This window comes from Theropithecus gelada, chromosome 19, assembly GCF_003255815.1.
Source record: "Theropithecus gelada isolate Dixy chromosome 19, Tgel_1.0, whole genome shotgun sequence".
Classification (NCBI taxonomy): domain Eukaryota; kingdom Metazoa; phylum Chordata; class Mammalia; order Primates; family Cercopithecidae; genus Theropithecus; species Theropithecus gelada.
Genome location: NC_037687.1, coordinates 1,574,735 through 1,596,694, shown reverse-complemented (window position 1 = coordinate 1,596,694; position 21,960 = coordinate 1,574,735). Strand labels below are relative to the sequence as shown.

The 21,960-nt window shown below is 60.9% G+C and overlaps 1 protein-coding gene across 2 annotated transcripts in view; it reads left to right on the top strand.

The window, feature by feature from the left end:
* TCF3 (transcription factor 3) overlaps positions 1-21,960 on the top strand; it is a 47,633-nt gene that overhangs the window by 21,928 nt on the left and 3,745 nt on the right. Inside the window, exons 4-18 of one of the 2 annotated variants that reach the window (XM_025367370.1) lie at positions 3,832-3,905; positions 4,125-4,203; positions 7,480-7,547; positions 9,187-9,319; positions 11,312-11,361; positions 12,910-13,012; positions 13,101-13,270; positions 13,352-13,484; positions 13,980-14,038; positions 14,150-14,228; positions 15,255-15,328; positions 15,623-15,781; positions 15,862-15,985; positions 19,472-19,607; positions 19,774-20,009. In XM_025367370.1, coding sequence (XP_025223155.1) covers positions 3,832-3,905; positions 4,125-4,203; positions 7,480-7,547; positions 9,187-9,319; positions 11,312-11,361; positions 12,910-13,012; positions 13,101-13,270; positions 13,352-13,484; positions 13,980-14,038; positions 14,150-14,228; positions 15,255-15,328; positions 15,623-15,781; positions 15,862-15,985; positions 19,472-19,607; positions 19,774-20,009 — 1,677 coding nt within the window. The remainder of the gene's footprint in view (positions 1-3,831; positions 3,906-4,124; positions 4,204-7,479; positions 7,548-9,186; positions 9,320-11,311; positions 11,362-12,909; positions 13,013-13,100; positions 13,271-13,351; positions 13,485-13,979; positions 14,039-14,149; positions 14,229-15,254; positions 15,329-15,622; positions 15,782-15,861; positions 15,986-19,471; positions 19,608-19,773; positions 20,010-21,960) is intronic. The other variant, XM_025367372.1, reaches the window with a different exon arrangement.

Sequence of the window (21,960 nt, the reverse complement as noted above, 5' to 3'; positions counted from 1 at the left end):
CCCGCCTGACTAATTTTTTTTTTTTTTTTTTTTTGAGACTGAGTCTCGCTCTGTTCCCCAGGCTGGAGTGCAGTGGCCGAATCTCAGCTGACTGCAAGCTCCGCCTCCCGGGTTCACGCCATTCTCCTGCCTCAGCCTCCCGAGTAGCTGGGACCGCAGGCGCCCGCCACCTCGCCCGGCTAGTTTTTTGTATTTTTTAGTAGAGACGGGGTTTCACCGTGTTAGCCAGGATGGTCTCGATCTCCTGAACTCGTGATCCGCCCATCCCGGCCTCCCAAAGTGCTGGGATTACAGGCTTCAGCCACCGCGCCCAGCCCTGGCTAATTTTTTTGTATTTTTAGTAGAGACGGTTTTTCACCGTGTTAGCCAGGGTGGTCTCGATCTCCTGACCTCGTGATCCGCCCGCCTCGGCCTTCCAAAATGCTGGGATTATGGGCGTGAGCCACCGTGCCCGGCCGTTAAGTGTAATTTTTAATGCGCTTGAAAAAAATGCTGGCCACGTTTCCAGCAGTTGATAGTGTGGCTCCCGTATTGGACAGCAGAGGTGGAGAACATTTTAATTCTCCAGGAAGATGTTCTTGGAAGCACAGTTATTTATGAGTGAAATGAAGATGTTGAGGATGGGTGTTTTGGGGGCCTCCGCTGTGTTTCAAGCAATGCTGAGGACAAAGAGGGGCACCAGGCTGGGAAGGGGCTCAGGCAGGGCGCGTGGGTGGGGGTCACCTCATGTGTTGGGGAAGAGGAGAGTGACGAGGTCAGGGAAGAGTTTGGTCTTTATCCTGAGGATGATGGGAGCCATGAGAGAGGCTAGAGGGAGGGAGAAGAGCCAAGTTTTGCTTCTAAAGGCTCCCATCAGGCTGCCTGAGGATGTTGGCAGAGTTGGGAGGAAGCTGCTGCAGGGACGGGGCTTAACCCGCTGTTGTATAGCTATGGGGCGAGCTGCTGTTCTTTGGGAGGAGGGAAGGTGAGAAGACTCCCAGGACTTTAGCCTGAGCACCTGAGTGGGGTGCTCATTGCAGAGCTGGGGCTACAGGATGAAGTCCCAGGCCTGTCTGAAGCCAGACCACCTGGTGGTGTGCCTGAGGGTTTGGCAGGGGCAGTACACAGGGCTGTGCTCAGGGCCCGTGTCCACCAACAGTTTTGCTTGCCCAGTATGGTAACCCCACTCCTGGTACTGAAGTCTGTCAGTTGGGTTTCTTGTGCAGAGGCAGCTGAAGCCACTTGGGCAGTCTTCTGTATGAAGGTCAGCCAGCCCTCCCCAGAAAGGACCAGGGAGTGAATATTTTTGGCTGTGCAGGACAGATGGTCTCTATTGGAATTATTCAACTCTACTCTTGCAGCAAAAGCAGCCATAGATAGTACATGGACAAATGGGCACAGTGTGTGCCAATAAAACTTTATTTAAAAAGCAAGCTGGGGGCAGACTTGGTCCATGTATACTATTTGCTGATCCCTGCTGCAGACAAATCTCAGTCCTACCCAGTATTTACTGAGCACCTTTTGAAGCCCCCCCTCCCATTTTGCCAGCAAGCCACCAGGCAAGGACCAGTCCCTGGTCCCTCTCAGGAGGGTACCCAACGGGGACTGGGGCTGGGAAGCCACCAGCATTGAGCATTCCTTGGCCACCGATGGCCTCTCTTGAAGCAGCATCATTTGTTGTTATCCTCATGGCAGCCCAGGCAGGTGGGCAGCTTCCATACCCCTGTGACTGGAATTGGAACCGAAGCCCAAGGGATGAGCAGCTCCTGGGGCCCTCTCCCCAGCTCCCCCATGCCGTCCACTTGCAGGCCTCTCCCTGAGGCAGCCAGGCTGGCCCAGGACAGGAAGGTGCCCTTCCTGGCTAAAACTCTGCAGTGCTTCACCAAAGAAATCACAGAAAACCAGACTCTGACAGCAGCGTCTTACTCTATTAGTACATTTTAATTAGAAAAGGAGCAGGGGATGCATTATGAATATTCATGGTGGATTATTAAAATGCATAAAATGGGGGGATTTTAATAACTATTAATGTGGAGGCTGTCCCTATTTTTGTCATTTCTAGGAGGAGGAGGCCAAGGACTGGGTGAGGGAGGGTTCCCCGAAAGAGCAGATTGAGGCATTGCCTCTGCCAGGGGCCTATTGGAGTGAGCCTCGGGGGCGACCCCTGGGCATGGGGCCCCAAGGAGGCCCCCCACCATGCCACGCCTTCCAGGGGGTGAGGGCTGGGTGCCAGGAGCCTCCCGTTGCTCAGTTGGGGGTCTCTGCACCTCCTGGGGCACGGACTATGGCCAGAGGGGACCAGACAGCGGGCAGGTGGTGTAGAGGCAAACTGAGGCCCAGAGGGTGCCGGCGCTTTGCCCCACCCAACACAGCCAGCGCGCCCTGGCCTCAGCAGCTGCCCTGTTCGCCCGGGCCCACGTGCAGGACCAGGACCTCGGGGTGCAGATGGCCTAGACCTGACAGCGAATGCCGTGTGGATTCCTGGAGACTACAGGAGCCCCCTGCCTGGCCCCCAACTCAGCCAAGACAGCATCCCAGCCCCCCACTCATAATCACATTGGAAATTTTTGATTAGAAAACAAAATCTAAATGAGGTGTATGAATATTCATTAGACTTAGCGATTAATATGCATAATTATGCAAATCAGACAGCAATTAAACACCGATACTCCCCGGGGGGAATGATTAACACAAAGGCACCGAAATAGAAGGATGCAATTTGAAAGAAGTTTCTGGTGCCCACGAGCAGGGAGGGCAGAGGGGTGGGGCGGAGGAGCGGAGCTGGGTCCCGCAGCCTGACGTGTGGAGTCCGCGTGGGGAGAACAGCCTGAGTTTGTGCCTGTCACAGACAGCAGCGCTGGGCTGGGTACCCCAGGCCTGGCTCTTGGGAAGCCCCTGGACTTGAGAGTTGAACATGGACACCCCAAGCCCTTTAAAAGTAGGGCCCATTTGTAAATCGTTTATGGAGAGGGAAACCAAGGCAGGGCAGTGGCCCCGTGGCCAAGCTGAGGAGGCCCAGGGCTGCTCCTGCTTCTCCAAGGGTGTGCTCTGTGGCCCCTGATGGAAGGGGAAAGGATCCAAGCAGGCCCGCCCTGCCCAGGGCAGAAGATTCTGGAGTCCTGGGCGTTGCCTGCGAGTGTTCTGAGAGATAAGGGCGCCGCCCGCCCCGCCCCGGGACCAAGGTCCTCATCCCGTCCCTTGCTGCACCGGGAACTCCTGCCCCACGCGGGCCCCTGGTGGCACTGGGCTTGTTCCGGGTGACGAGATTTGGCTCCACCCTCACGGGCTGCCAGTCTCCTGCCCAGTGGGTGGGCCTCTGCTGCTGCTTCAGGAAAGGGCAGCCCCACCTCCCGCACTGGCAGTTGGGGACAGGGAGACCCTGGGCCCCCCCAGAGTGCATGGTTTCGCTTCCACACCCTCATGCTCTCATGAGCCTTTCTCGCAGGGTCAGAAGCATCTGCATCTGACACAGACCCCAGCCCACGTAGTCAGGGCTGGGCCAGAGGGAAGGACTTGGGACTGATGGGGAGGAAGCCCCGTGTGAGAGCGAGGTCTCTGCCCAAGGAGGGCATGATGGCTGGGGCTTCAGTGGGTGGGTAGGAGTTTGCCAGCAGAGAGCCAATGGAAGAGTTATTCAAGTTTATGGACCTGTGAGTGCTCCGAGTCCCAGGGTGTCTGGGTGTTAACTGCTGACTGGTGTCCTCGTGAGTCAGACGGGGTGAGCCTGGGTTAGGAAGGGTTCCACAAGCCCCCTGGGTCCACTGAGGCTTGCCCCTGAGATGACAGAAACCGAAGCTTTTAGAGCTGGGCAGGCGTGAGGGTGACTTGTAACTCTCTCTGTCCTGCCTGCAGGTCTTGAGGACCGGCCCAGCTCAGGTTCCTGGGGCAGCGGCGACCAGAACAGCTCCTCCTTTGACCCCAGCCGGGTAGGAGCCCCCATGAGGCCTGAGACCCTGAGTTTCCTGTCCCCAGAGTGGGGGGCGGGCGGTGTGGGGAAACAGACTGAGAGAAGGGGCCAGTCTTCCAGGGGTTTGGACCGGGAGACGTGGGTTTGAGTCCTGCCTCTCCAGCTGTAATATGGGGGGGGGGGGGGGGGGCGGATTGTGGAGCCCCAGCACCTCTCATCCCCACCCCGTCTCCCCTAGACCTTCAGCGAGGGCACCCACTTCACTGAGTCGCACAGCAGCCTCTCTTCATCCACATTCCTGGGACCGGGACTGGGAGGTGAGTGCCCGGCCTGGTGCGGTCCCTCTGCCGTGCACAGATGTGCAGACGTGGGCCTTGGCGTGGTCAGTGCACGCACAGTGCCAGGCAGGTCCCCGGCGTTCACCCAGAGGGTGTCGGACTGCCAAAGCCTCTGCCCGTCCTGGGAGCAGCTGAGGGAGGTGCAGGGGACGCAGCCTGGACTCCCTGGCATGGCGCTCTGCGACTCGGCTTCCCTGCCTGAGTGTAGAGGCAGGGAGGCTGTTCCAGACCCCACTTCCTGGATTTCTTCCTCCTGCTTCCCGGGGAGGGGTCAGCAGGGCCAGCCTGTGCCCGCTGGGAAGTTCTGGAGACTCAGGAAGGCAGCCAGCATGTGCGGTGGTCAGAGCCTGTGCCCTTCCGCAGACCGCCCACCCTCTCTCCCTGGGGGGCCCTCCTGTTAACTGAGAGAATCGTGACTCAGGCCGGGCGCGGTGGCTCATGCTTGTAATCCCAGCACTTTGGGAGACCGAAGTGAGTGGATCACCTGAGGTCAGGAGTTTGAGACCAGCCTGGCCAACATGGTAAAACCCTGCCTCTACCAAAAATACAAAAATTAGCCGGGCATGGTGTTGGGCACTTGTAGTGACAACTACTTAGGGGGCCGAGGCAGGAGAATTGTTTGAACCCGGGAGGTGGAGGCTGCAGTGAGCCGAGATCACGTCATTGCACTCCAGCCTGGGTGACGCAGTGAAATTCCATCTCAAAAAAAAAAAGAATGACGACTCAGGCCAGGTATCTGGTCCCACCCCACCACGGAACCTGGGCAAGCACCATCCTCTTCTGAGCCTCAGTTTCCCTACTGTAGGAAAGGGACCTTCTCTGAGGGAGAACCTTCTCGGAGGGAGGCGGGTGAGGACTGGCCCAGCTCTGCAGGCCCTGCCAAATGCCAGGTGCGGGTTGGTGCCTGGTCCTGTGAATATCCCAGCCTCAGTGCAGGCTCACCCGTGCTGCAGGGGAACGAACCGATGCTTGGGGAGGGCACCTGGCCGAGGGTCTGTGGCTGGGTGGGGCTGACCTGGGGCTGTGGCTGGGATGGTGTCCTGTGTGCCGTCCCTCCTGCGGGTGACCCAGGAAATCCCCCGAGCTTCACATCCTCCACCTCCTGCGGGAGTGGCAAGTCCTGTGCCCCGGGGTTCGGGGGGCTTAGGCAGGGGTCTTGCGGGGGTCTTGCTGCGTGGGGGGCTAGCAAGGGGCTCGGGGGTCCCGCTGTCGTGGTCAGCCTCCTGCCCCAGTGCCTCCGCTGTGGAATTTGTGGTTTCGTCCCTCAGTCATCCTGGGAGGCGGGATCCTTCCCAGTCTCTGGAAGCTGACAGTTTGAGGCGGGGTTTCCTTGTGGTTTTCGTGGTGCGGTGGGGGCATGTGCTGCTCAGAAGCCGGGAGCTGCGGAGCGCTGGACCTGTTTAGGGCCTGGGTGTGCACCGTGTACCCCTCAGCATTGTTGGCCAGGGGGGAAACTGAGGCCCGAAGGACTTCGGGGGACCCAGCCTTTTCTCTGGACCCTGAAGGGCAGCCTCTGGTTCTGCCCCACAGCGGGGCAGGGGTGGTCCTGTCTCACTTTGCCCGGCCTAGGACTTGGAACACAGTAGAGTCGGTTGGTGTCATGAGTAGGAAGCGAATAGTGTGAAGGTGGGGGCGGGTGTGCTTGAGGGCCCACCACCTGCCACAGGCGATTTCTGCCCATTCCCCACACGGGGTAGGTGAGGCCTGGCCCCGGCTCCCCCTGCCCTGGGTGGCCCCTGCACCCGGAAGGGCCGGTTCCCCACTGGCTGTTCCTTCTTCCCGGCCTCTTCCTCATGTCCCCAGTGGCCCCAGGGTGGGCAGGGCTGACGCGGGCAGTTCCCACGGCCCAGCCAGCAGTGCCCCGACCCCAGCCATGTCCCACCTGCCTCCCCCACGGGTGGGGCCTGGGCCATAGCCAAGCAGCTTGGAGAGGACAGGTGGGGGTCCCAGGGAGGCGTGTGGGGGCATAACCTCAGGCTCCTCTGGCCTGTTTTCTCACCCGAGTTGCTGAGCAAGCAGCTCCTGTAGCCGGGTGTGGCCTGTGGAGTGGGTCGTGGCTGTCATTTTCCCCATGTCCCCAGGGTCACCAAGATGAGGAAATGGGAGGCAAAAAACAGTAGCATTTGTTCCAGGAGTTGGGATATCATTGAACTTTTAAAATTCAAAAACTGGAGAACTTTTTCCTGGTTCGAGAATAATGTACATTAGTCAATTGCGCTTTTCAGCCCCTCACAGCAGCCTCAGTCACTTTCTGTGCCCAGTGTCAGCTAGAAGGAGATTTAAGTGGCTCAGGTGCTGAGTAATCGGGTGCCTGCTTCAGGCGAGGCTGGATCCAGGCGTCTCTGCAGCAGCCCCAGGCCCTCCACACTGGGGGCTCACCCAGGCAGTCTCTCCCCTCTGTAGCCCAGGCCTTCCATGCTGGGGGCTCACCCCGGCCAGCCGTACCCCTCTGTAGCCCCCCAGGCCCTCCATGCTGGGGGCTTGCCCCGGCCAGCTGTTTCCCTCTGTAGACCCCCCAGGCCCTCCATGCTGGGGGCTCGCCCCAGCCAGCCGTCCCCCTCTGTAGCCCCAAGGCCTCACCTGCCCGTTGTCACTGAGCACCCCAGGGAGGTGCTTACTGGCGGAGCGCAGGTCACATGCTCATTTGTGAATGAACTCTGGCCTGAAGGCTGCATGCTGGGCACTTTGGGGGAGCCTGTGCCAGGGGAACCCAGGGACCCGTGCGCTGAACCTGATGCTGTGTGCACAGGCCCCGGGGCTCCCCGCCAGGGCCCCCACGCCTGTCCCCTGGGACAGACAAATGCCTCTGAGCTCAGCACCCCAGGGCATCAGCCCCTCAACGCCTGGAACAGAGGAAACAGGCTCAGGAAGGGCAGGGTCCTGGCCAGCAGGAAGCACAGCCCCGGCGAGCTCTGCTATCCCCTTCCCACCCCCCCCATGCAGGGCTTATGTGGGCTGTAAACACTCAGTGTTGACGCCAAAATCATCGGGGACCCCTTCTTGTCCCCAAGCCTGTTGCTGGTGGGCAGGAGACAGGCACACCGAGGTCAGGCTCTGTGGGAGACGGGCACACTGGGGTCAGGGCTCCCTGAAACAGGCACATTGGGGTCAGGCTCTGCCAGCGTCCTGCCACGGTGATCTCAGTCGTGTGCACGTACTGAGAGCCTTTGTATGTGGACACATGTCAGGCATTCGGGGGCCCCTCAGGATGCTCCTTGGGGTCACCTCCCACTAACCTTCCTTCTCCCCTTGCAGGCAAGAGCGGCGAGCGGGGTGCCTATGCCTCCTTTGGGAGAGACGCAGGCGTGGGCGGCCTGACTCAGGTGAGGGGCTCAGGCCGGCCTAGGGGGTATTTTAATTGTAAACAAATGTGTCACCCACCCTCCCTGATCTGCAGAAGCTCTCCTGGCTCAGCCAACTTCTGTTTGCTTCCTGATCGCAGTGAAACCAGGCTGGGCCTGGGCCGGGGTGGGCTGGGTGGGTGTGGACCGGGAGGAGTGGGGAGGCAGGTGAGGACCAGGGAGGCCAAGGCCTGCGGGACTGCCATGCTCAGCTGGAGGGGCTCCGTTGCCCGCCCACCTGAGTGGCAGGTAGGAAAACAGGCCACGCAGCAGGGCTTTGCAGGTGTGGACCCCCTGGGGAGCCAAAATCCTCACCCGTGCTGGCCCTGGTTGTGAGGCTGGGGGCGGGGATGTTGGGGGCTGTGACCAGCCACAGGGGTCCCGTGCAGCCTCCAGTCCTGGGCACCCCCAGGGTTTCTCCCTCATCCCAGGACTTCGTCTCTGTCCCTGCCCTCAGCTCCTGGCCCTTGGTGGGGCTCGGCCTTGTCACAGGTGGGGCCATCTGTGTGCTCTCTGTGCCCAAGCCAGAACAGCAGCAGCCACCGTGATGGAGGGCCAGCCGGGTACCAGGCTCTGTGCCAGGGGTACACTCGCGTTTCCCCAGTCAGTCCCCACGAGGGGCCCCGGCCTACGTGCCCGTTTTACAGACAGGAATACACAGGTCCGGGGCTCCGCATCCGAGAAGCAGAACTAGGTCTCGGGCCCTGCTCTCTGGCGTTCCCTGGTGACTCATCGAGCCCCGCAGTAGCCACACAGGATGCGGGCTCAGGACAGGCTGGGCCTCGGGAGAAGGCCCTGTCCTGGGCACTGGGCCACCCCATGGGGCCACTGGATGATGATAGAGCAGATGAAATGCAGGAGTCGGTTCCGGGACTCGGCTCAGTGTGGTCCTGGCTCCCCAGGAAGAAAGGCCATTTCACATTAACACATACAGAATCCAACTGAGGGTTTTATTTTATTTTTTATTTATTTTTTTGAGACGGAGTCTCGCGCTGTCGCCCAGGCTGGAGTGCAGTGGCCGGATCTCAGCTCACTGCAAGCTCCGCCTCCCGGGTTTGCACCATTCTCCTGCCTCAGCCTCCCGAGTAGCTGGGACTACAGGCGCCCGCCACCTCGCCCGGCTAGTTTTTTGTATTTTTTAGTAGAGACGGGGTTTCACTGTGTTAGCCAGGATGGTCTCGAACTCCTGATCTCATGATCCGCCCATCTCGGCCTCCCAAAGTGCTGGGATGACAGGCTTGAGCCACCATGCCCAGCCCCAACCGAGGGTTTTACAAAACAAAACCAAAAAGATAGGAAGCAGCCGGGTGCACAGACGCTGAGCCACGCAGCTTTGTACTTTCGCGTCTCAGAATCCAGGGAGCAGCCCCTTGGGTTAGCCGCGCTGGCCTCTGTTTCTCAGTCTTTCGTTCTTTGTGAAAACAGCAGTGTGGGTTGCGGTCAGTCTTAAGTCGGAGAAACACGGCAGGTGTCAGACAGAAACTCCGCGAGCAGGCGGAAGGGGCATCGACCACCGAGGGGCGGGTCCGAGCGGCTTCGGCCTTTGCAGTTTTTTCTTGAATGGAACAGCCTGGGGTCTGGATGCCAGCCCGGCGCTTCCTGACCACCCGCTCCCCACCAGGCTGGCTTCCTGTCGGGCGAGCTGGCGCTCAGCAGCCCCGGGCCCCTGTCCCCTTCGGGCATGAAGGGGACCTCCCAGTACTACCCCTCCTACTCTGGCAGCTCCCGGCGGAGAGCGGCGGACGGCAGCCTAGGTGAGCGAGGTCTGGCCAGGGCGTCGGGGGCTGCGGGGAGGGGGCCTGCAAAGGGAGGTGGGGGGCCCCCGTTAGCTGAGGGCACCAGACGGAGCACACCCTGCATCTTCCAGGTTCTGGCTGGACGCCAGGCGCTTGGGCCATGGAAGGGGTGGACGGTGATGGGGGACAAGGCCGGGGCAGGCGGGGGCTCGTTACTCCCGGTGGCCCTGGCCCATGAGGCTGCCACAAACCGTTGTGGCAAAACCTGCAACGACTTTTGCACGGGGCTGATAGATTGTTCCTGTGACATGTCCAGGGAGAGGTTCCTACGAGCCTCTGGTCCCGCGGTTCCTGTGGCTGATGGGTGCAGGCTCTGTGCATGTGGTTTCTGTGTAAGACGCCTCACGAGGTGCATCGTGGTTCCTCTACACTGAGCCCTGCTGCTCACGCCTGAGCAGAACGTGCACGCCTGGGCATCCCCTGCAAGGCGCATCACAGCCTTCGGGGCTCAGGAGCACTGGACGGCACCTCGAACTACCCGGCGCCCATTCCATGCAGCGCACTCGCCAGGCGTGGTGGCACTCACCTGGGTCCACGCAGCACACTCGCCTGGTGTGGTGGCACTCACCTGGATCCACGCAGCGCACTCGCCTGGTGTGGTGGCACTCACCTGGATCCACGCAGCGCACTCGCCTGGTGTGGTGGCACTCACCTGGGTCCACGCAGCACACTCGCCTGGTGTGGTGGCACTCACCTGGGTCCACGCAGCGCACTCGCCAGGCGTGGTGGCACTCACCTGGGTCCACGCAGCGCACTCGCCTGGTGTGGCACTCACCTGGGTCCACACAGCGCACTCGCCTGGTGTGGTGGTACTCACCTGGTGTGGTGGCACTCACCTGGTGTCCCAGCTACCCTGGAGGCCGAGACAGGAGGATCACTTGAGGCCAAAAGTTGGAAACCATTCTGGGCAACATAGGGAGATCCCACGTTTGCAAAAACTTTTAAAAATTAGCTGAGCATGGTGGCACACGCTTTTGGTCCCAGCTACTCAGGAGGCTGAGGCAGGAGGATGGTTTGACCCTGGGAGTTCGAGGCTGCAGTAAGCTGCGATTGCACCATTGCACTCCCGCCTGAGCAACAGCGCAAGACCCTGCCTAAAAAAATAAGCGTGAAATCACCCACAAAAAGCACAAAAACGTAAAAGATTGTGGCTCTGAATACACCAAGGACAGGAGCCCCGTGATGTGGGAGGCGGCCTTTGTTCGGCTTCAGCTGGGCACGTGCGCCTGGGCCGCTCGACCTTCTCCTGCTCTGCCCACGTCCGCGAGTGATCGGGAAGGCGCCTGAGTGCTGATTTCCGGGTTATGGATTTTGTCCCATAGGCGGGTTTGCAAACAGCAGCCCCGAGTGGTGAGGCCTGACTGCATGTGATAGTCGGGGCCATCTTGGAAGGAGGGTGGGGCCACGGGGCTTCTCAGCAGAGCCTTCGCTCAGGACCCATCAACTCCTCGTTTTCTGAACTGCGCGTCGCAGGAGAAAACCGTCATGGTTCTTTTACATTTTTGGAGCCAATGTAGACAGACCCGAGATTTTTTGTTGTCATCGTTGTGTTTTTGAGACGGGGTCTCACTCTGTCGCCCAGGCTGGAGTGCAGTGGCACAATCTCGGCTCACTGCAATCTCAGCCTCCCAGGTTCAAGTGATTCTCCTGCCTCAGCCTCCCAAGTAGCTGGAATTACAGGCGCCCGCCACCACGCCTGGCCACTTTTTGTATTATTAGTAGAGACGGGGTTTCACTGTGTTGGCCAGGATGGTTTCCATCTCTTGACCTCATGATCCGCCTGCCTTGGCCTCCCAAAGTCCTGGGATTACAGGTGTGAGGCACTGTGTGCGGCTGACACGGGGTTTTTTATTTATGAAACGGGAACTCTGAGGCTCTCTCCTCCAGGGTGCAGGGCAGGGGCTGTTCTCATGGCCGGTGGCCGGTTCTCACCCTTTTCGCTCCTAACAGACACGCAGCCCAAGAAGGTCCGGAAGGTCCCGCCGGGTCTCCCATCCTCGGTGAGTCGCACAAGGGAGAAGGGACCCCACAGTTCGTCAGCGGCAGTGCCAGGCCCCCTGTCCTGGCGAAGCTTGGGAACACACATGGGGGGTGGGCCGTGAGTGAACAGGTCCCCCGCGGTTTCTGAGCCGAGATCTGCCCCAAGGCCCTAGCTCTGACAGGAGGCCGCTTCCGAGGGAAGGCAGGGAGCTCCTTCCCTAGGTCCAGCCTCTGTCTTGTTCTGAGAGAAAGGCGGTTCTGGTGTCTGAGGCCCCTTTAGAAAGGGCACAGTTGGGCCGGGTGTGGTGACTCACGCCTGTCATACCAGCACTTTAGGAGGCCGAGGCGGGCGGATCACCTGAGGTCAGGAGTTCGAGACCAGCCTGGCCAACATGGTGAAACCCCGTCTCTACTAAAAATACACAAATTAGCCGGGCGTGGTGGCTGACGCCTGTAATCCCAGCTACTTGGGACGTTGAGGCAGAAGAATTGTTTGATACCAGGAGGTGGAGGTTGCAGTGAGCCAAGATTGTGCCGCTGCACTCCAGCCTGAGCAACAGAGTGAGACTCCCTCTCAAAAAAAAAAAAAGGTGGGGGCGCGCACAGTTGGGGCTCCCTGTTACGTCCTCGTGGGTTCAGGCTGTCCCGCATCCCTGCCTCCCTGCCAGGCCCCGCAGATGGTCTAGGCTGCTGTGCCACACTCCTGCGGTCTCATCTCACTGGAGGGGGCGGCAATTTGCTGATTCCCCGGCTCAGTAGCTACCAACCACTCTCTGCCCAGCCCGCGTGCTGGCCCCAAGAGCCCTGGGCATACGTCTCCTCTCCCCTCGGGCTGACCAGCTCCCCACAGGCCCGGGTTTAGGGTTAGAGTCAGGCTGGTTTCCCAGGCCAAAAGCGTGTTCATGCTCTGCTCCCAACAGTACCGCTCCCCTCCTTCCCCGGGACACACTTTCTCTGCCCTGAAACCGCCCCCCAGTGTCTTACAACATCAGGCCCACCCAGCACACTTTCTGCTGCAGTGCAGGGGCAAACGTTACCAACTGGCCCCAGCCCCACAGTCCAGGCAGTGCCAGCCAGTCAGAGTTGGCACTAATCACAGATCCCTCTTCCTGTTACTTTAGCCAAAGATGAATGTTGCTCTGGGGCTGGAGGGTTGATTCCAGCTGGGGAACAAGGGAAAAGAATGGGATGGGGGTGTTGGAGCTGGGGTTTTGACGGATCAATAGGTGTTTTTTGGATTAAGGAGGAAAAAGGCTTAGTAGGCAGAGCCAGATCCAAGTCCTCAGGTACAAAGGTCAGAAGGTCAGGGAGGCAGGAGATGGGGGCTGGAAAAGGAGCAGGAGAGAGAGAGACAAGGACACCGTAAGAACCTCAGACTGGGCTAAGGGGCTGGGATTTACCCAAAACGGGGGTGGTTTTACAGCGAAGGGAAACAGGGTGGTAAATGTGCTACCAGGAGAGGGGACAGGAGGCCAGGCTTAGTGAGGCCTGCAAGGTGTGTGGGCTGATGGACCCCGTGCAGCCCCTCCATCCTGACTGTGCACCCCCCACCACCCACCCGCCCACAGGTGTACCCGCCCAGCTCAGGTGAGGACTACGGCAGGGATGCCGCCGCCTACCCGTCCGCCAAGACCCCCAGCAGCACCTATCCCGCCCCCTTCTACATGGCAGGTACACGGCGGCGGGGGGCTCGCCAGGGACGGTGGGGCAGGGCCAGGGTTCCCCACCCGGCCCCCGCCTTACCAGTCCCTCTCCACAGATGGCAGCCTGCACCCCTCAGCCGAGCTGTGGAGTCCCCCGGGCCAGGCGGGCTTCGGGCCCATGCTGGGTGGGGGCTCATCCCCCCTGCCCCTCCCGCCCGGCAGCGGCCCCGTGGGCAGCAGTGGAAGCAGCAGCACGTTTGCTGGCCTGCACCAGCACGAGCGCATGGTAGGGCCCGGGGCAGGGGACGGGGTGGGTGGAGGGTGGCAGTGCCTCATCTAATCCACCCTCCTCCTGCCCGGCCCCCAGGGCTACCAGCTGCACGGAGCAGAGGTGAACGGTGGGCTCCCGGCTGCATCCTCCTTCTCCTCGGCCCCCGGAGCCACGTACGGTGGCGTCTCCAGCCACACGCCGCCTGTCAGCGGGGCCGACAGCCTCCTGGGTATGGCCATTCCCTGGGATGCGGCCTCTCCGAGGGGACACTGAGCTCCAGGCAGGGCCTGGGTGGGCTCAGTTGGGGGCTGGCGAGGACTCCACGGGGGGGCGCAGGCACGTTTGCTGACCCTGAGAGCGAGCTGTCGTCACTTCACATTGTCCGCTGTCGGTAGGACCTGCCGCGTGCACTGGGCTTGGGATGTCTGGAAACAGCTCTTTAAGGCGCGGCTTTCCCACCGTACAGCTGGGAAACAGGCTCAGAGAGGGACACCCAGGCTTGGAGAGGGGCTCGCTCACCCAGGGTCCCCTGCCAGTGGCCTATCCTCAGTGCGTCACCCCTGCGGAGGCCGGTTTCGGGGGGGTCAGACAGAAACCGGACCCGAGTCAGGCTGCTCTCCCCAGCGCAGTGGTGTCTGTGCGGGACGGCGGGACGCAGGAGAGCTTGCCGTCGGTGGCGGCACCCAGGCTGGGCTGCATGGGCCTCACCTCTCTCCACCCACAGGCTCCCGAGGGACCACAGCCGGCAGCTCCGGGGATGCCCTCGGGAAAGCACTGGCCTCGGTGAGGCGTGGGGCACGGGGGGTGAGGCGTGGGGCACGGGGGTGGCCAGGCAAGTGGCCCGAGAGGCCGGCCCCTGATCTCCCGTCTCGTCTCTCCCGGTCCTACTCGCAGATCTACTCCCCGGATCACTCAAGCAATAACTTCTCATCCAGCCCTTCCACCCCCGTGGGCTCCCCTCAGGGCCTGGCAGGTCTGTGAGGGTTTTGGGGAACGGGGGAGGCTGGTTCTGGTGCCTGCTCGTTGCTGGGATGGGCAGGCAGGTGGGAGGAAGCAGCTCATCCCCAGGGGCCTGTGGCATCTCTGGTCGGGAACTGACAGTGGAAGGAAATCCCTTGTGGGCTTGTGTTCCACTGGGCAATCCAGGAAGGCCGCCTGGTGGAGGCAGTCTCCAAGCCAGCCCTCCAAAGCTGTGGCGCATAACCAGGCAGTGAGGGAGGGCTGGGAGGTGGCGTCCGGGTTAGGTCACAGCACAGGCAAAGCCAGGAGACAGAACCTGGCAGTTCATGCAGCATGAACATGAGGGGACACTGGCGTGCCCAGCAGCTCCCAGATGCGATGGGGCCAGTGGCGCCAGGGCTGTGGCCTGGACTCTAGAACATGTGCATGTTGCTATTTGCTCACCCACCGGGTATTTATTAGATACTGGCTGTTTACCCTTTGCGGGACTCTGGCCCGGGGGCAGACCCTTTTACCCCTGTGAGGATGTGCCTGCTTATTGGCAGGGGGTGGGGGGCAGGTGCAGGCGGAGTGAGCTGGAGGTTTCCAGAAGGTCTGGGTGGTTAAAAACACCCGTGAGTCCTCACCTCTACCCCATGGGAAGCGCCAGGAGCCCTCACTTCACCTCGGCCTGTCTGGTCCCACCTGGAACTTGCCACTTCTCTGCCTGCTGCTGGAGCCCGGAGTGGGTCAGCCAGGGTGGGGCAGCATGGGGAGGAGCCCCGGCTGTGTGCTGCCGCTTTACCCGCTGGGGTGGGCGGTTGGATTTTGTAGATGGGGAAACAGGCTCAGATGGGAACGGCAGTATCCACTGGGCACCCAGCATCCCTGCCTGGCGGGGCTGAGAGCTGCTTTGCGTCCGTGTGGGGTGCCCTGGAATGGCCGTCGTGGACATCACCGGAGGCTGGACAGGCGCTTCATGAATCCCTCCCCACAGGCATCAGGCCGTGCTCACACCCTGCCCCTTGCACCCCATTCACGTGCCCCCACCCCCTTCCAGGGACGTCGCAGTGGCCTCGCGCAGGAGCCCCCGGTGCCTTATCGCCCAGCTACGACGGGGGTCTCCACGGCCTGGTGAGCGCCCACCCCGCCCCGCCCCACCTTTCCCTGGCAGAATGTGCAGGACAGATGCCTCTTGAGAAGGAGAAACGTTTTAGTTAATTTCTCCTAAATAAGCCCCAAGCTGTTGTTGAGGCCCCGTGGCCACCAAGGCACACACATTTTGAGCTGGTCCAAAACACAGCTTCTCGGGGAAGGGGAAGACAGGACCACCGGCCACCTGCATGTGGAAGGGACATGAATGGTGGGGTCCTATGGGGTCCCGCGGCCCGGGCCCGGGCCCCTCACCACCCATCTCCCACCCTGCAGCAGAGTAAGATAGAAGACCACCTGGACGAGGCCATCCATGTGCTCCGCAGCCACGCCGTGGGCACAGCCGGCGACATGCACACGCTGCTACCTGGCCACGGGGCGCTGGCCTCGGGTTTCGCCGGCCCCATGTCGCTGGGCGGGCGGCACGCAGGCCTGGTGAGCACCGGGCGAGGGTGGGGCTGGGCAGTGGGCAGGGACCCGGCTCCCCCTGACGCGCCCCTCTCCCACGCCTGCAGGTTGGAGGCGGACACCCCGAGGATGGCCTTGCAGGCAGCACCAGCCTCATGCACAACCACGCGGCCCTCCCCAGCCAGCCGGGCGCCCTTCCCGACCTCTCGCGGCCTCCCGACTCCTACAGCGGTGAGCCCTTGAGCTTGGCACTGTCCGGTCTCTGGTTCCAGTTGGGGAAACTGAGGCACTCCCATGGTGGGAGTCAGGGTGGGAACCCAGGGCAGGTGCGGTCACCGTGGGGATACCTGGTGACACAGGCGCCCCAGTCAGCAATTTCAGGAGGGTGGGCGAGACCAGTGGGGCCAGCGTTGGCCCTGGGTGTGTGAGGTGGACGGCTCTGGGCTGCCTCTTCATCCGCCTGCTCCCACGTGCCATGTGCCTGCCAGTGTTTGGCACTGGGGAAGGGGGCAAGGGGTGCAGCAGGATGACCCTGCCTCGGGGGAGACAGACCAGGAGCTCGCTGTACAGCACAGATGCCAGGGAGAATGAACGAAGTGGCCGAAGTGGGTTGGGGGTTTTGTATGGCTTTGAAGATGGTGGCCCTGGAGGCAACAAGGTGATGTTTGGGCAGCGTCTGGGAGGAGGTGAGAGTAGGCAAGTACCTGGAGGAGGAGGGTTTCAGGCAGAGGCCCTGGGGATGGACTGCACCTGGGAGGAACAGCCAGGAGACCCATGGGGTTAGGGCAGAGTGAGGAGGGGGAGAGAGGGAAGGGGGAGGGCAGGGAGAGGAGGGCAGGTCAGGTCATGCAGGGCCCGACGGGCTACAGGGAGGACTTGGGATTTCACCATGAGAGAGGTGGCAGCCATGGAGAGCTGCAGGGTGAGGAGGGATGGGACCTGACCCAGGTGCTCACAGACACTCTCTGGTGGCTGCTTGGAGGACAGACCATCAGTGGCACCCGGAGACCAGGGCAGAGGCCACAGGGCTGGTCCAGGGGCCTTGGAGGGGTGAGCAGCGGGTGGTCCCTGCATCTCCGGAAGGCGGGGCCCCCAGGATTTGTGACGGACCCGACTTGAGGTTGAGAGAAGGCAGGGTGGCTCTGGGATTTCTGGCCCGAGCTGTGGGTGACACTGGGGCTGGGAACCCCGTAAGGAAGGGGACAAAGGAACGGATTGGGGACAAATCTGGACCTGGGCCTGGGGATTGTTGAGCATCTCAGACACCCATGAGAGACCCAGGAGAAGGCGGGGTCATTGTGGGCCCTGTCCTGGCCCCGTCTCCTCCACCACCCCAGGAATCCTGCCTGCCTTCCAGTCAGCCTTTCCAAGTACCTTGATTTTATCACCCCTAGGCCAGGGCATCTCACCCCAGCAGCTCTGCCCCCAGGGGACACTGGGTGATGCCTGGGGACAGCTGCAGTTGTCAGAGCTGAGGGGGGGCTCCTGGCATGGAGTGGGTGGGGACCAGGGATGCTGCTTACCACCCTGCAGTGCCGGGGACGACCCCGTCCCAGAGAAGGGTCCGGATCCACAGGTCAGCAGTGCCCGGGACGACCCCGTCCCAGAGAAGGGTCCGGATCCACAGGTCACCAGTGCCCGGGACGACCCCGTCCCAGAGAAGGGTCCGGATCCACAGGTCAGCAGTGCCCCGGGACGACCCCATCCCAGAGAAGGGTCCGGACCCACAGGTAGGCAGTGCCCAGGACGGACCCACAGGTCAGCAGTTTCCAGGGGTGGCCCCAAGCTTAGTCTTTTGCCTGCAGGTTCCCCTCTGGTTCCTTCCTGTCCTTCACTTCGTGTACTGAGGCCTGGGCTGGTCCTGGTGGCTGGTGTTGGCCAGTTGCACCAGAGTTCACTGTTGGGGGTGGGCGCATTTCTGAGGCTCCCCCTCAGGGTACGGGGGTCTTGGGGGATGGGAGCTGGTTTGCTCCATGTGCGCCCTGACTCTGATTCCTGGACTCCCCGATCCCGGGTTTTGGGGATGGCCCAGGTCGTGCTGAATGCAGAGTGGCCGCATGCGTTTGGGGTAGCTGTGTGCCCTTAAGCCACATGTTTTGCTTTTATTGTTCTCGAGCTTCACGAACACAGCGTCCCGCTAGCATGTTCTTTACACCCCAAACATGGTTTGCTGGCTCATGTTGTGTATGGGGTACGTGTGTGGTGCAAGCGGCTGGGGTCTCATTTTGAGTGCACCGTTGACCCTGGCCTGGACGTGGGGCACTAGGCCATCCCAACATCATGCTTTCCTGCCAACCTGCTCATCAAGGGTGTGATACACCTGTCGTCAGTTCAGAGGAAAGGCTGATGAATTATTTTCCAGAGCAGCCAACTTGCCCTCCCACAGACAAAATTTTGAATGTTCAGGTCTCTCAACTTCGCTAGCTGACTGGGTATGAAAGGGTAGCGCATCGCAGCCTTAATTTGCATTTCCTTAATGTCCTGATGTGCTGAAGCGGAATTCCACATGTTTCTGGGCATGTGGTTTCATTGTCTATGAGATGCCTGTTTGAATACCTTGCTTATTTTTCTACTGAGCTCCTTCCTTCCTGTCCTTTCCCATTGATTTGTCAGAGGTTTTTGTATGTGTGGGAGATCACTTCCTTGTTGGCTACGTCTGTGGAGGGTGTCTTCTATTCTTTGGCAAATGCTTTTATTTGCCTGCTATCTTTGCTGATCAGGAACTCTCAACTTTGATAAAAGTTAAGCTTATTGATTTTGTTTTTTCTTTTTTTTTTTGTTTTGAGACAGGGTCTCATCCTGTCACACAGACAGAGGGCAGGGGCGTGATCACAGCTCACTGTAGCCATGACCCCTTGGCCTCAAGTGATCCTCCCACCTCAGCCTCCCAAAGTCTGGGATTACAGGCATGAGCGAGCCACTGTGACCAGCCTGTTGTGTTCTTTTAAAAGCAGCTCTTTGAGCACTTGCTTGGACAGCTCTTGGACTAAAATGAGAATGACAGATATTAGCATAGCATCTGCAAAACATGACGTGGAAATTCCTGAAGTGTTCCAATTTTTTTTTTTTTTTTTTTTGAGACGGAGTCTCTCTCTGTCACCCAGGCTGGAGTACAGTGGTGCAATCTTGGCTCACTGCAACCTCCACCTCCTGGGTTCAAGTGATTCTCCTGCCTCAGCCTCCCAAGTAGTTGGGATTACAGGTACCTGCCACCACACCCGGCTAATTTTTTATATTTTTAGGAGAGACTGGGTTTCACCATGTTAGCCAGGATGTTCTTGATCTCCTGACCTCGTGATCCACCCACCTCGGCCTCCCAAAGTGCTGGGATTACAGGTGTGAGCCACCATGTCTGGCCGAAGTGTTGCATATTTTTAAATCAATGATTGAAACAATTTCCTTCTCCAAAAAACAAGAGCATTCTTTTAGCATTTTAGGAGATTCCTGCCCCTGAGTTACTGCAGAATTTCGGCACACTTTGTTCCAAAGGTGGTAAAACTCTTTCCTTTTCACCTTCTGGTCCTTAATCTGTCTGGCATTGGTAGTTACACATGGCGTGAGGTAGGGATCCAGTTCTGGTTGTTGGTTTTTTGTTTTTATTTTTGGCAAATACCTGGTTTTTCCAGGAAAGCCCAAGCCCCTCACCACAGGAGCACAGAGAGATATGTCATTGGCCCTGGAGGCCGATGCAGGCCCCTGACCCCAGGCCTGTTGCAGGGCTAGGGCGAGCAGGTGCCACGGCGGCCGCCGGCGAGATCAAGCGGGAGGAGAAGGAGGATGAGGAGAACACGTCGGCGGCTGACCACTCGGAGGAGGAGAAGAAGGAGCTGAAGGCCCCCCGGGCCCGGACCAGGTGCCAGCCCCCACCTCGGCCCTCCCCACCCCCACCCCATCAGGAAGCACATGTGCACAGGCCACACACACACTGCACCCACACCGGGAGGCCGTCGGCGGGCCCCACGCTCGTCCCCCAACCTCACTGTCTCCCTCTGGCCCCCTCCCGGCGCCCTCCCCCGTAGCCCAGACGAGGACGAGGACGACCTTCTCCCCCCAGAGCAGAAGGCCGAGCGGGAGAAGGAGCGCCGGGTGGCCAATAACGCCCGGGAACGGCTGCGGGTCCGTGACATCAACGAGGCCTTTAAGGAGCTGGGGCGCATGTGCCAGCTGCACCTCAACAGCGAGAAGCCCCAGACCAAACTGCTCATCCTGCACCAGGCCGTCTCGGTCATCCTGAACTTGGAACAGCAAGTGCGAGGTCAGTGGGGGCGCGGGCCACCAGCGTCCCCGCAGCGCCACCTCCCTCGTGTTCCTGCCCTTGCTCTCCTTCCCTGCCCGCCTTCCTGGAGCCAGCTCTCCCTCTGCAGCAGTTGCCTCCTTGCAGTGACTGTGCCCTTCACCCCCCTGACCGCACCGCCATGACTGTCCCCTCCTGACTGCTGGCCCTTCTCCCTGTTTGCCTCAGCATCTCCTCCACCGTGGGAGGACTAGACTCTTTCTACACCCTTAGCCCTGCAGGCCTGGGCTCTGTGGCTCAGAACTACATCTCCCGGCTCCCAGGGCTCCCACTCGCCCCGGTCCTCCTTTTGCGGGAAGCCCAGAACGCAGCTCACAGAGGCCAGTGTCCCCCGAGCCCAGAGACAGGAGCTGGTGTGCAAACCACCCTGGCCCCTTCCCCTCGAGCAGATGCCACGCAAGGCCACATGAGCCCGTCCCCTGCCTCTGACTCAGTTTCCCAATCTGAAGGTGGGTGTTAATCACCCCATTTCCCAGGGCCAGGGGGATGAAGGATACAGACAGACCCTGCCCCCACCCCCGGATGTGAGCTGACTCCTTCCCCGCTGCTGGTGGCTGCTTCCTTAACTCCTTCCTCTCCTCGCCTGCACCCCGTTAACCCTTTCTCTCCTGCAGCACTGTTGCTGGGACCGGAGCCAGAGCCCCGGCCCGGCCCACCCACTGTCCCCTCAGCTCTGAGGTTTCTGAGTCTCCGCAGCCATGTGTGGCACGCCTCGCGCCCCCCAAGCCCGCCTCTCTGCTGTCTGCCTTCCGCTCTCCCCTCCATCCCGCCCATCCGTCCCTTTGCTTCCCGTGGCAGCCCCTCCTCACCTCGCACTTGCTGCCCGAGCACCGGGAGCGGCTGGGCTGCAGCCTCAGGGCGTTTCCTCCCCCAAAGCCCCCATCAGGGCTTGCGGGAAGAAACCAGACCCGGGAGCACGCAGCCCCTGGTCCTGTCAGTTTGGTCTGTGCGCTTGTCCTGGGCTCCAGGGGCCGCCCCCGCCACCTGGAGGGATCCCCTCAGGCCCCGAAGGCAGAGTGGGCAGGCAGGTGGGTGAGGCAGCCCCCTAGAGCCTAAGACAGGGCAGCAGGCATGCTGGGCACTGGGCCAGGCGTTTGCCCATTTCCTCTTCACCACAACCCGCAGCAGTGGGTGCCTTGATGGGGACCGGCATCCCTTCTCCTGAGCAGGAAGCCGGGGAACAGAGCCAGAAAACAGAGCGAGGTCACCCGTGCAGGGCCATGCAGCACGGAGGCCTGGGCCGGGACCCGCACCCCCACGGCGGCGGCAGCAGTGCCCGCTCGCCGGCTGCATGCTGCTTGGCGGGAGAGGGGGCTCAGCCTTGGGCCTGGCACAGAACAGGTGCTTGGAACTTCAGAGCTGCCACTGCGACCATTCACAGTGGCAGTGACGCAGGGTTCCCGAAGGCCTCGGGGGCCAGTGTTCGCAGCCAGGGTCAGGCGCTACAGGGAAGCCTCGTCTTGGGGCAGCCGGAGTTCACTGTAGGGGGCGGGTGCATTTCTGAGGCTCCCCCTCAGGGTGTGGGGATCTTGGGGGATGGGAGCTGGTGTGCTCCATATGAGCCCTGACTCTGAGTCCTGGACTCCCTAGTCGTGGGTTTTTGGAGTGGCCCAGGCCTTTGCCTGCTGAGCCTGTGTCTTCAAGGCCCCCTCTGTCCACAGTGGGTCTGGCCGGGCCTTGCTGTCCATCACCCCGCAAGCAGCTGCTGTGAATGGGGAAAGTCATCATCTTGGGAGGGAAGAACAGAGAGAGGAGCAGGCACTGGGCCTCCCCTGTGCCCCACCCCCACCCCTAGCCCTGCCCTGGGGCCCACAGAGTGAGCAGGGTCAAGGGAGAAGCAGTTACCCAGTGAGGGCCCAGAGGGGGGAGCAGAGCCCCACCTCCCTCCACAGAGACGTCTGGGAACAGTCAG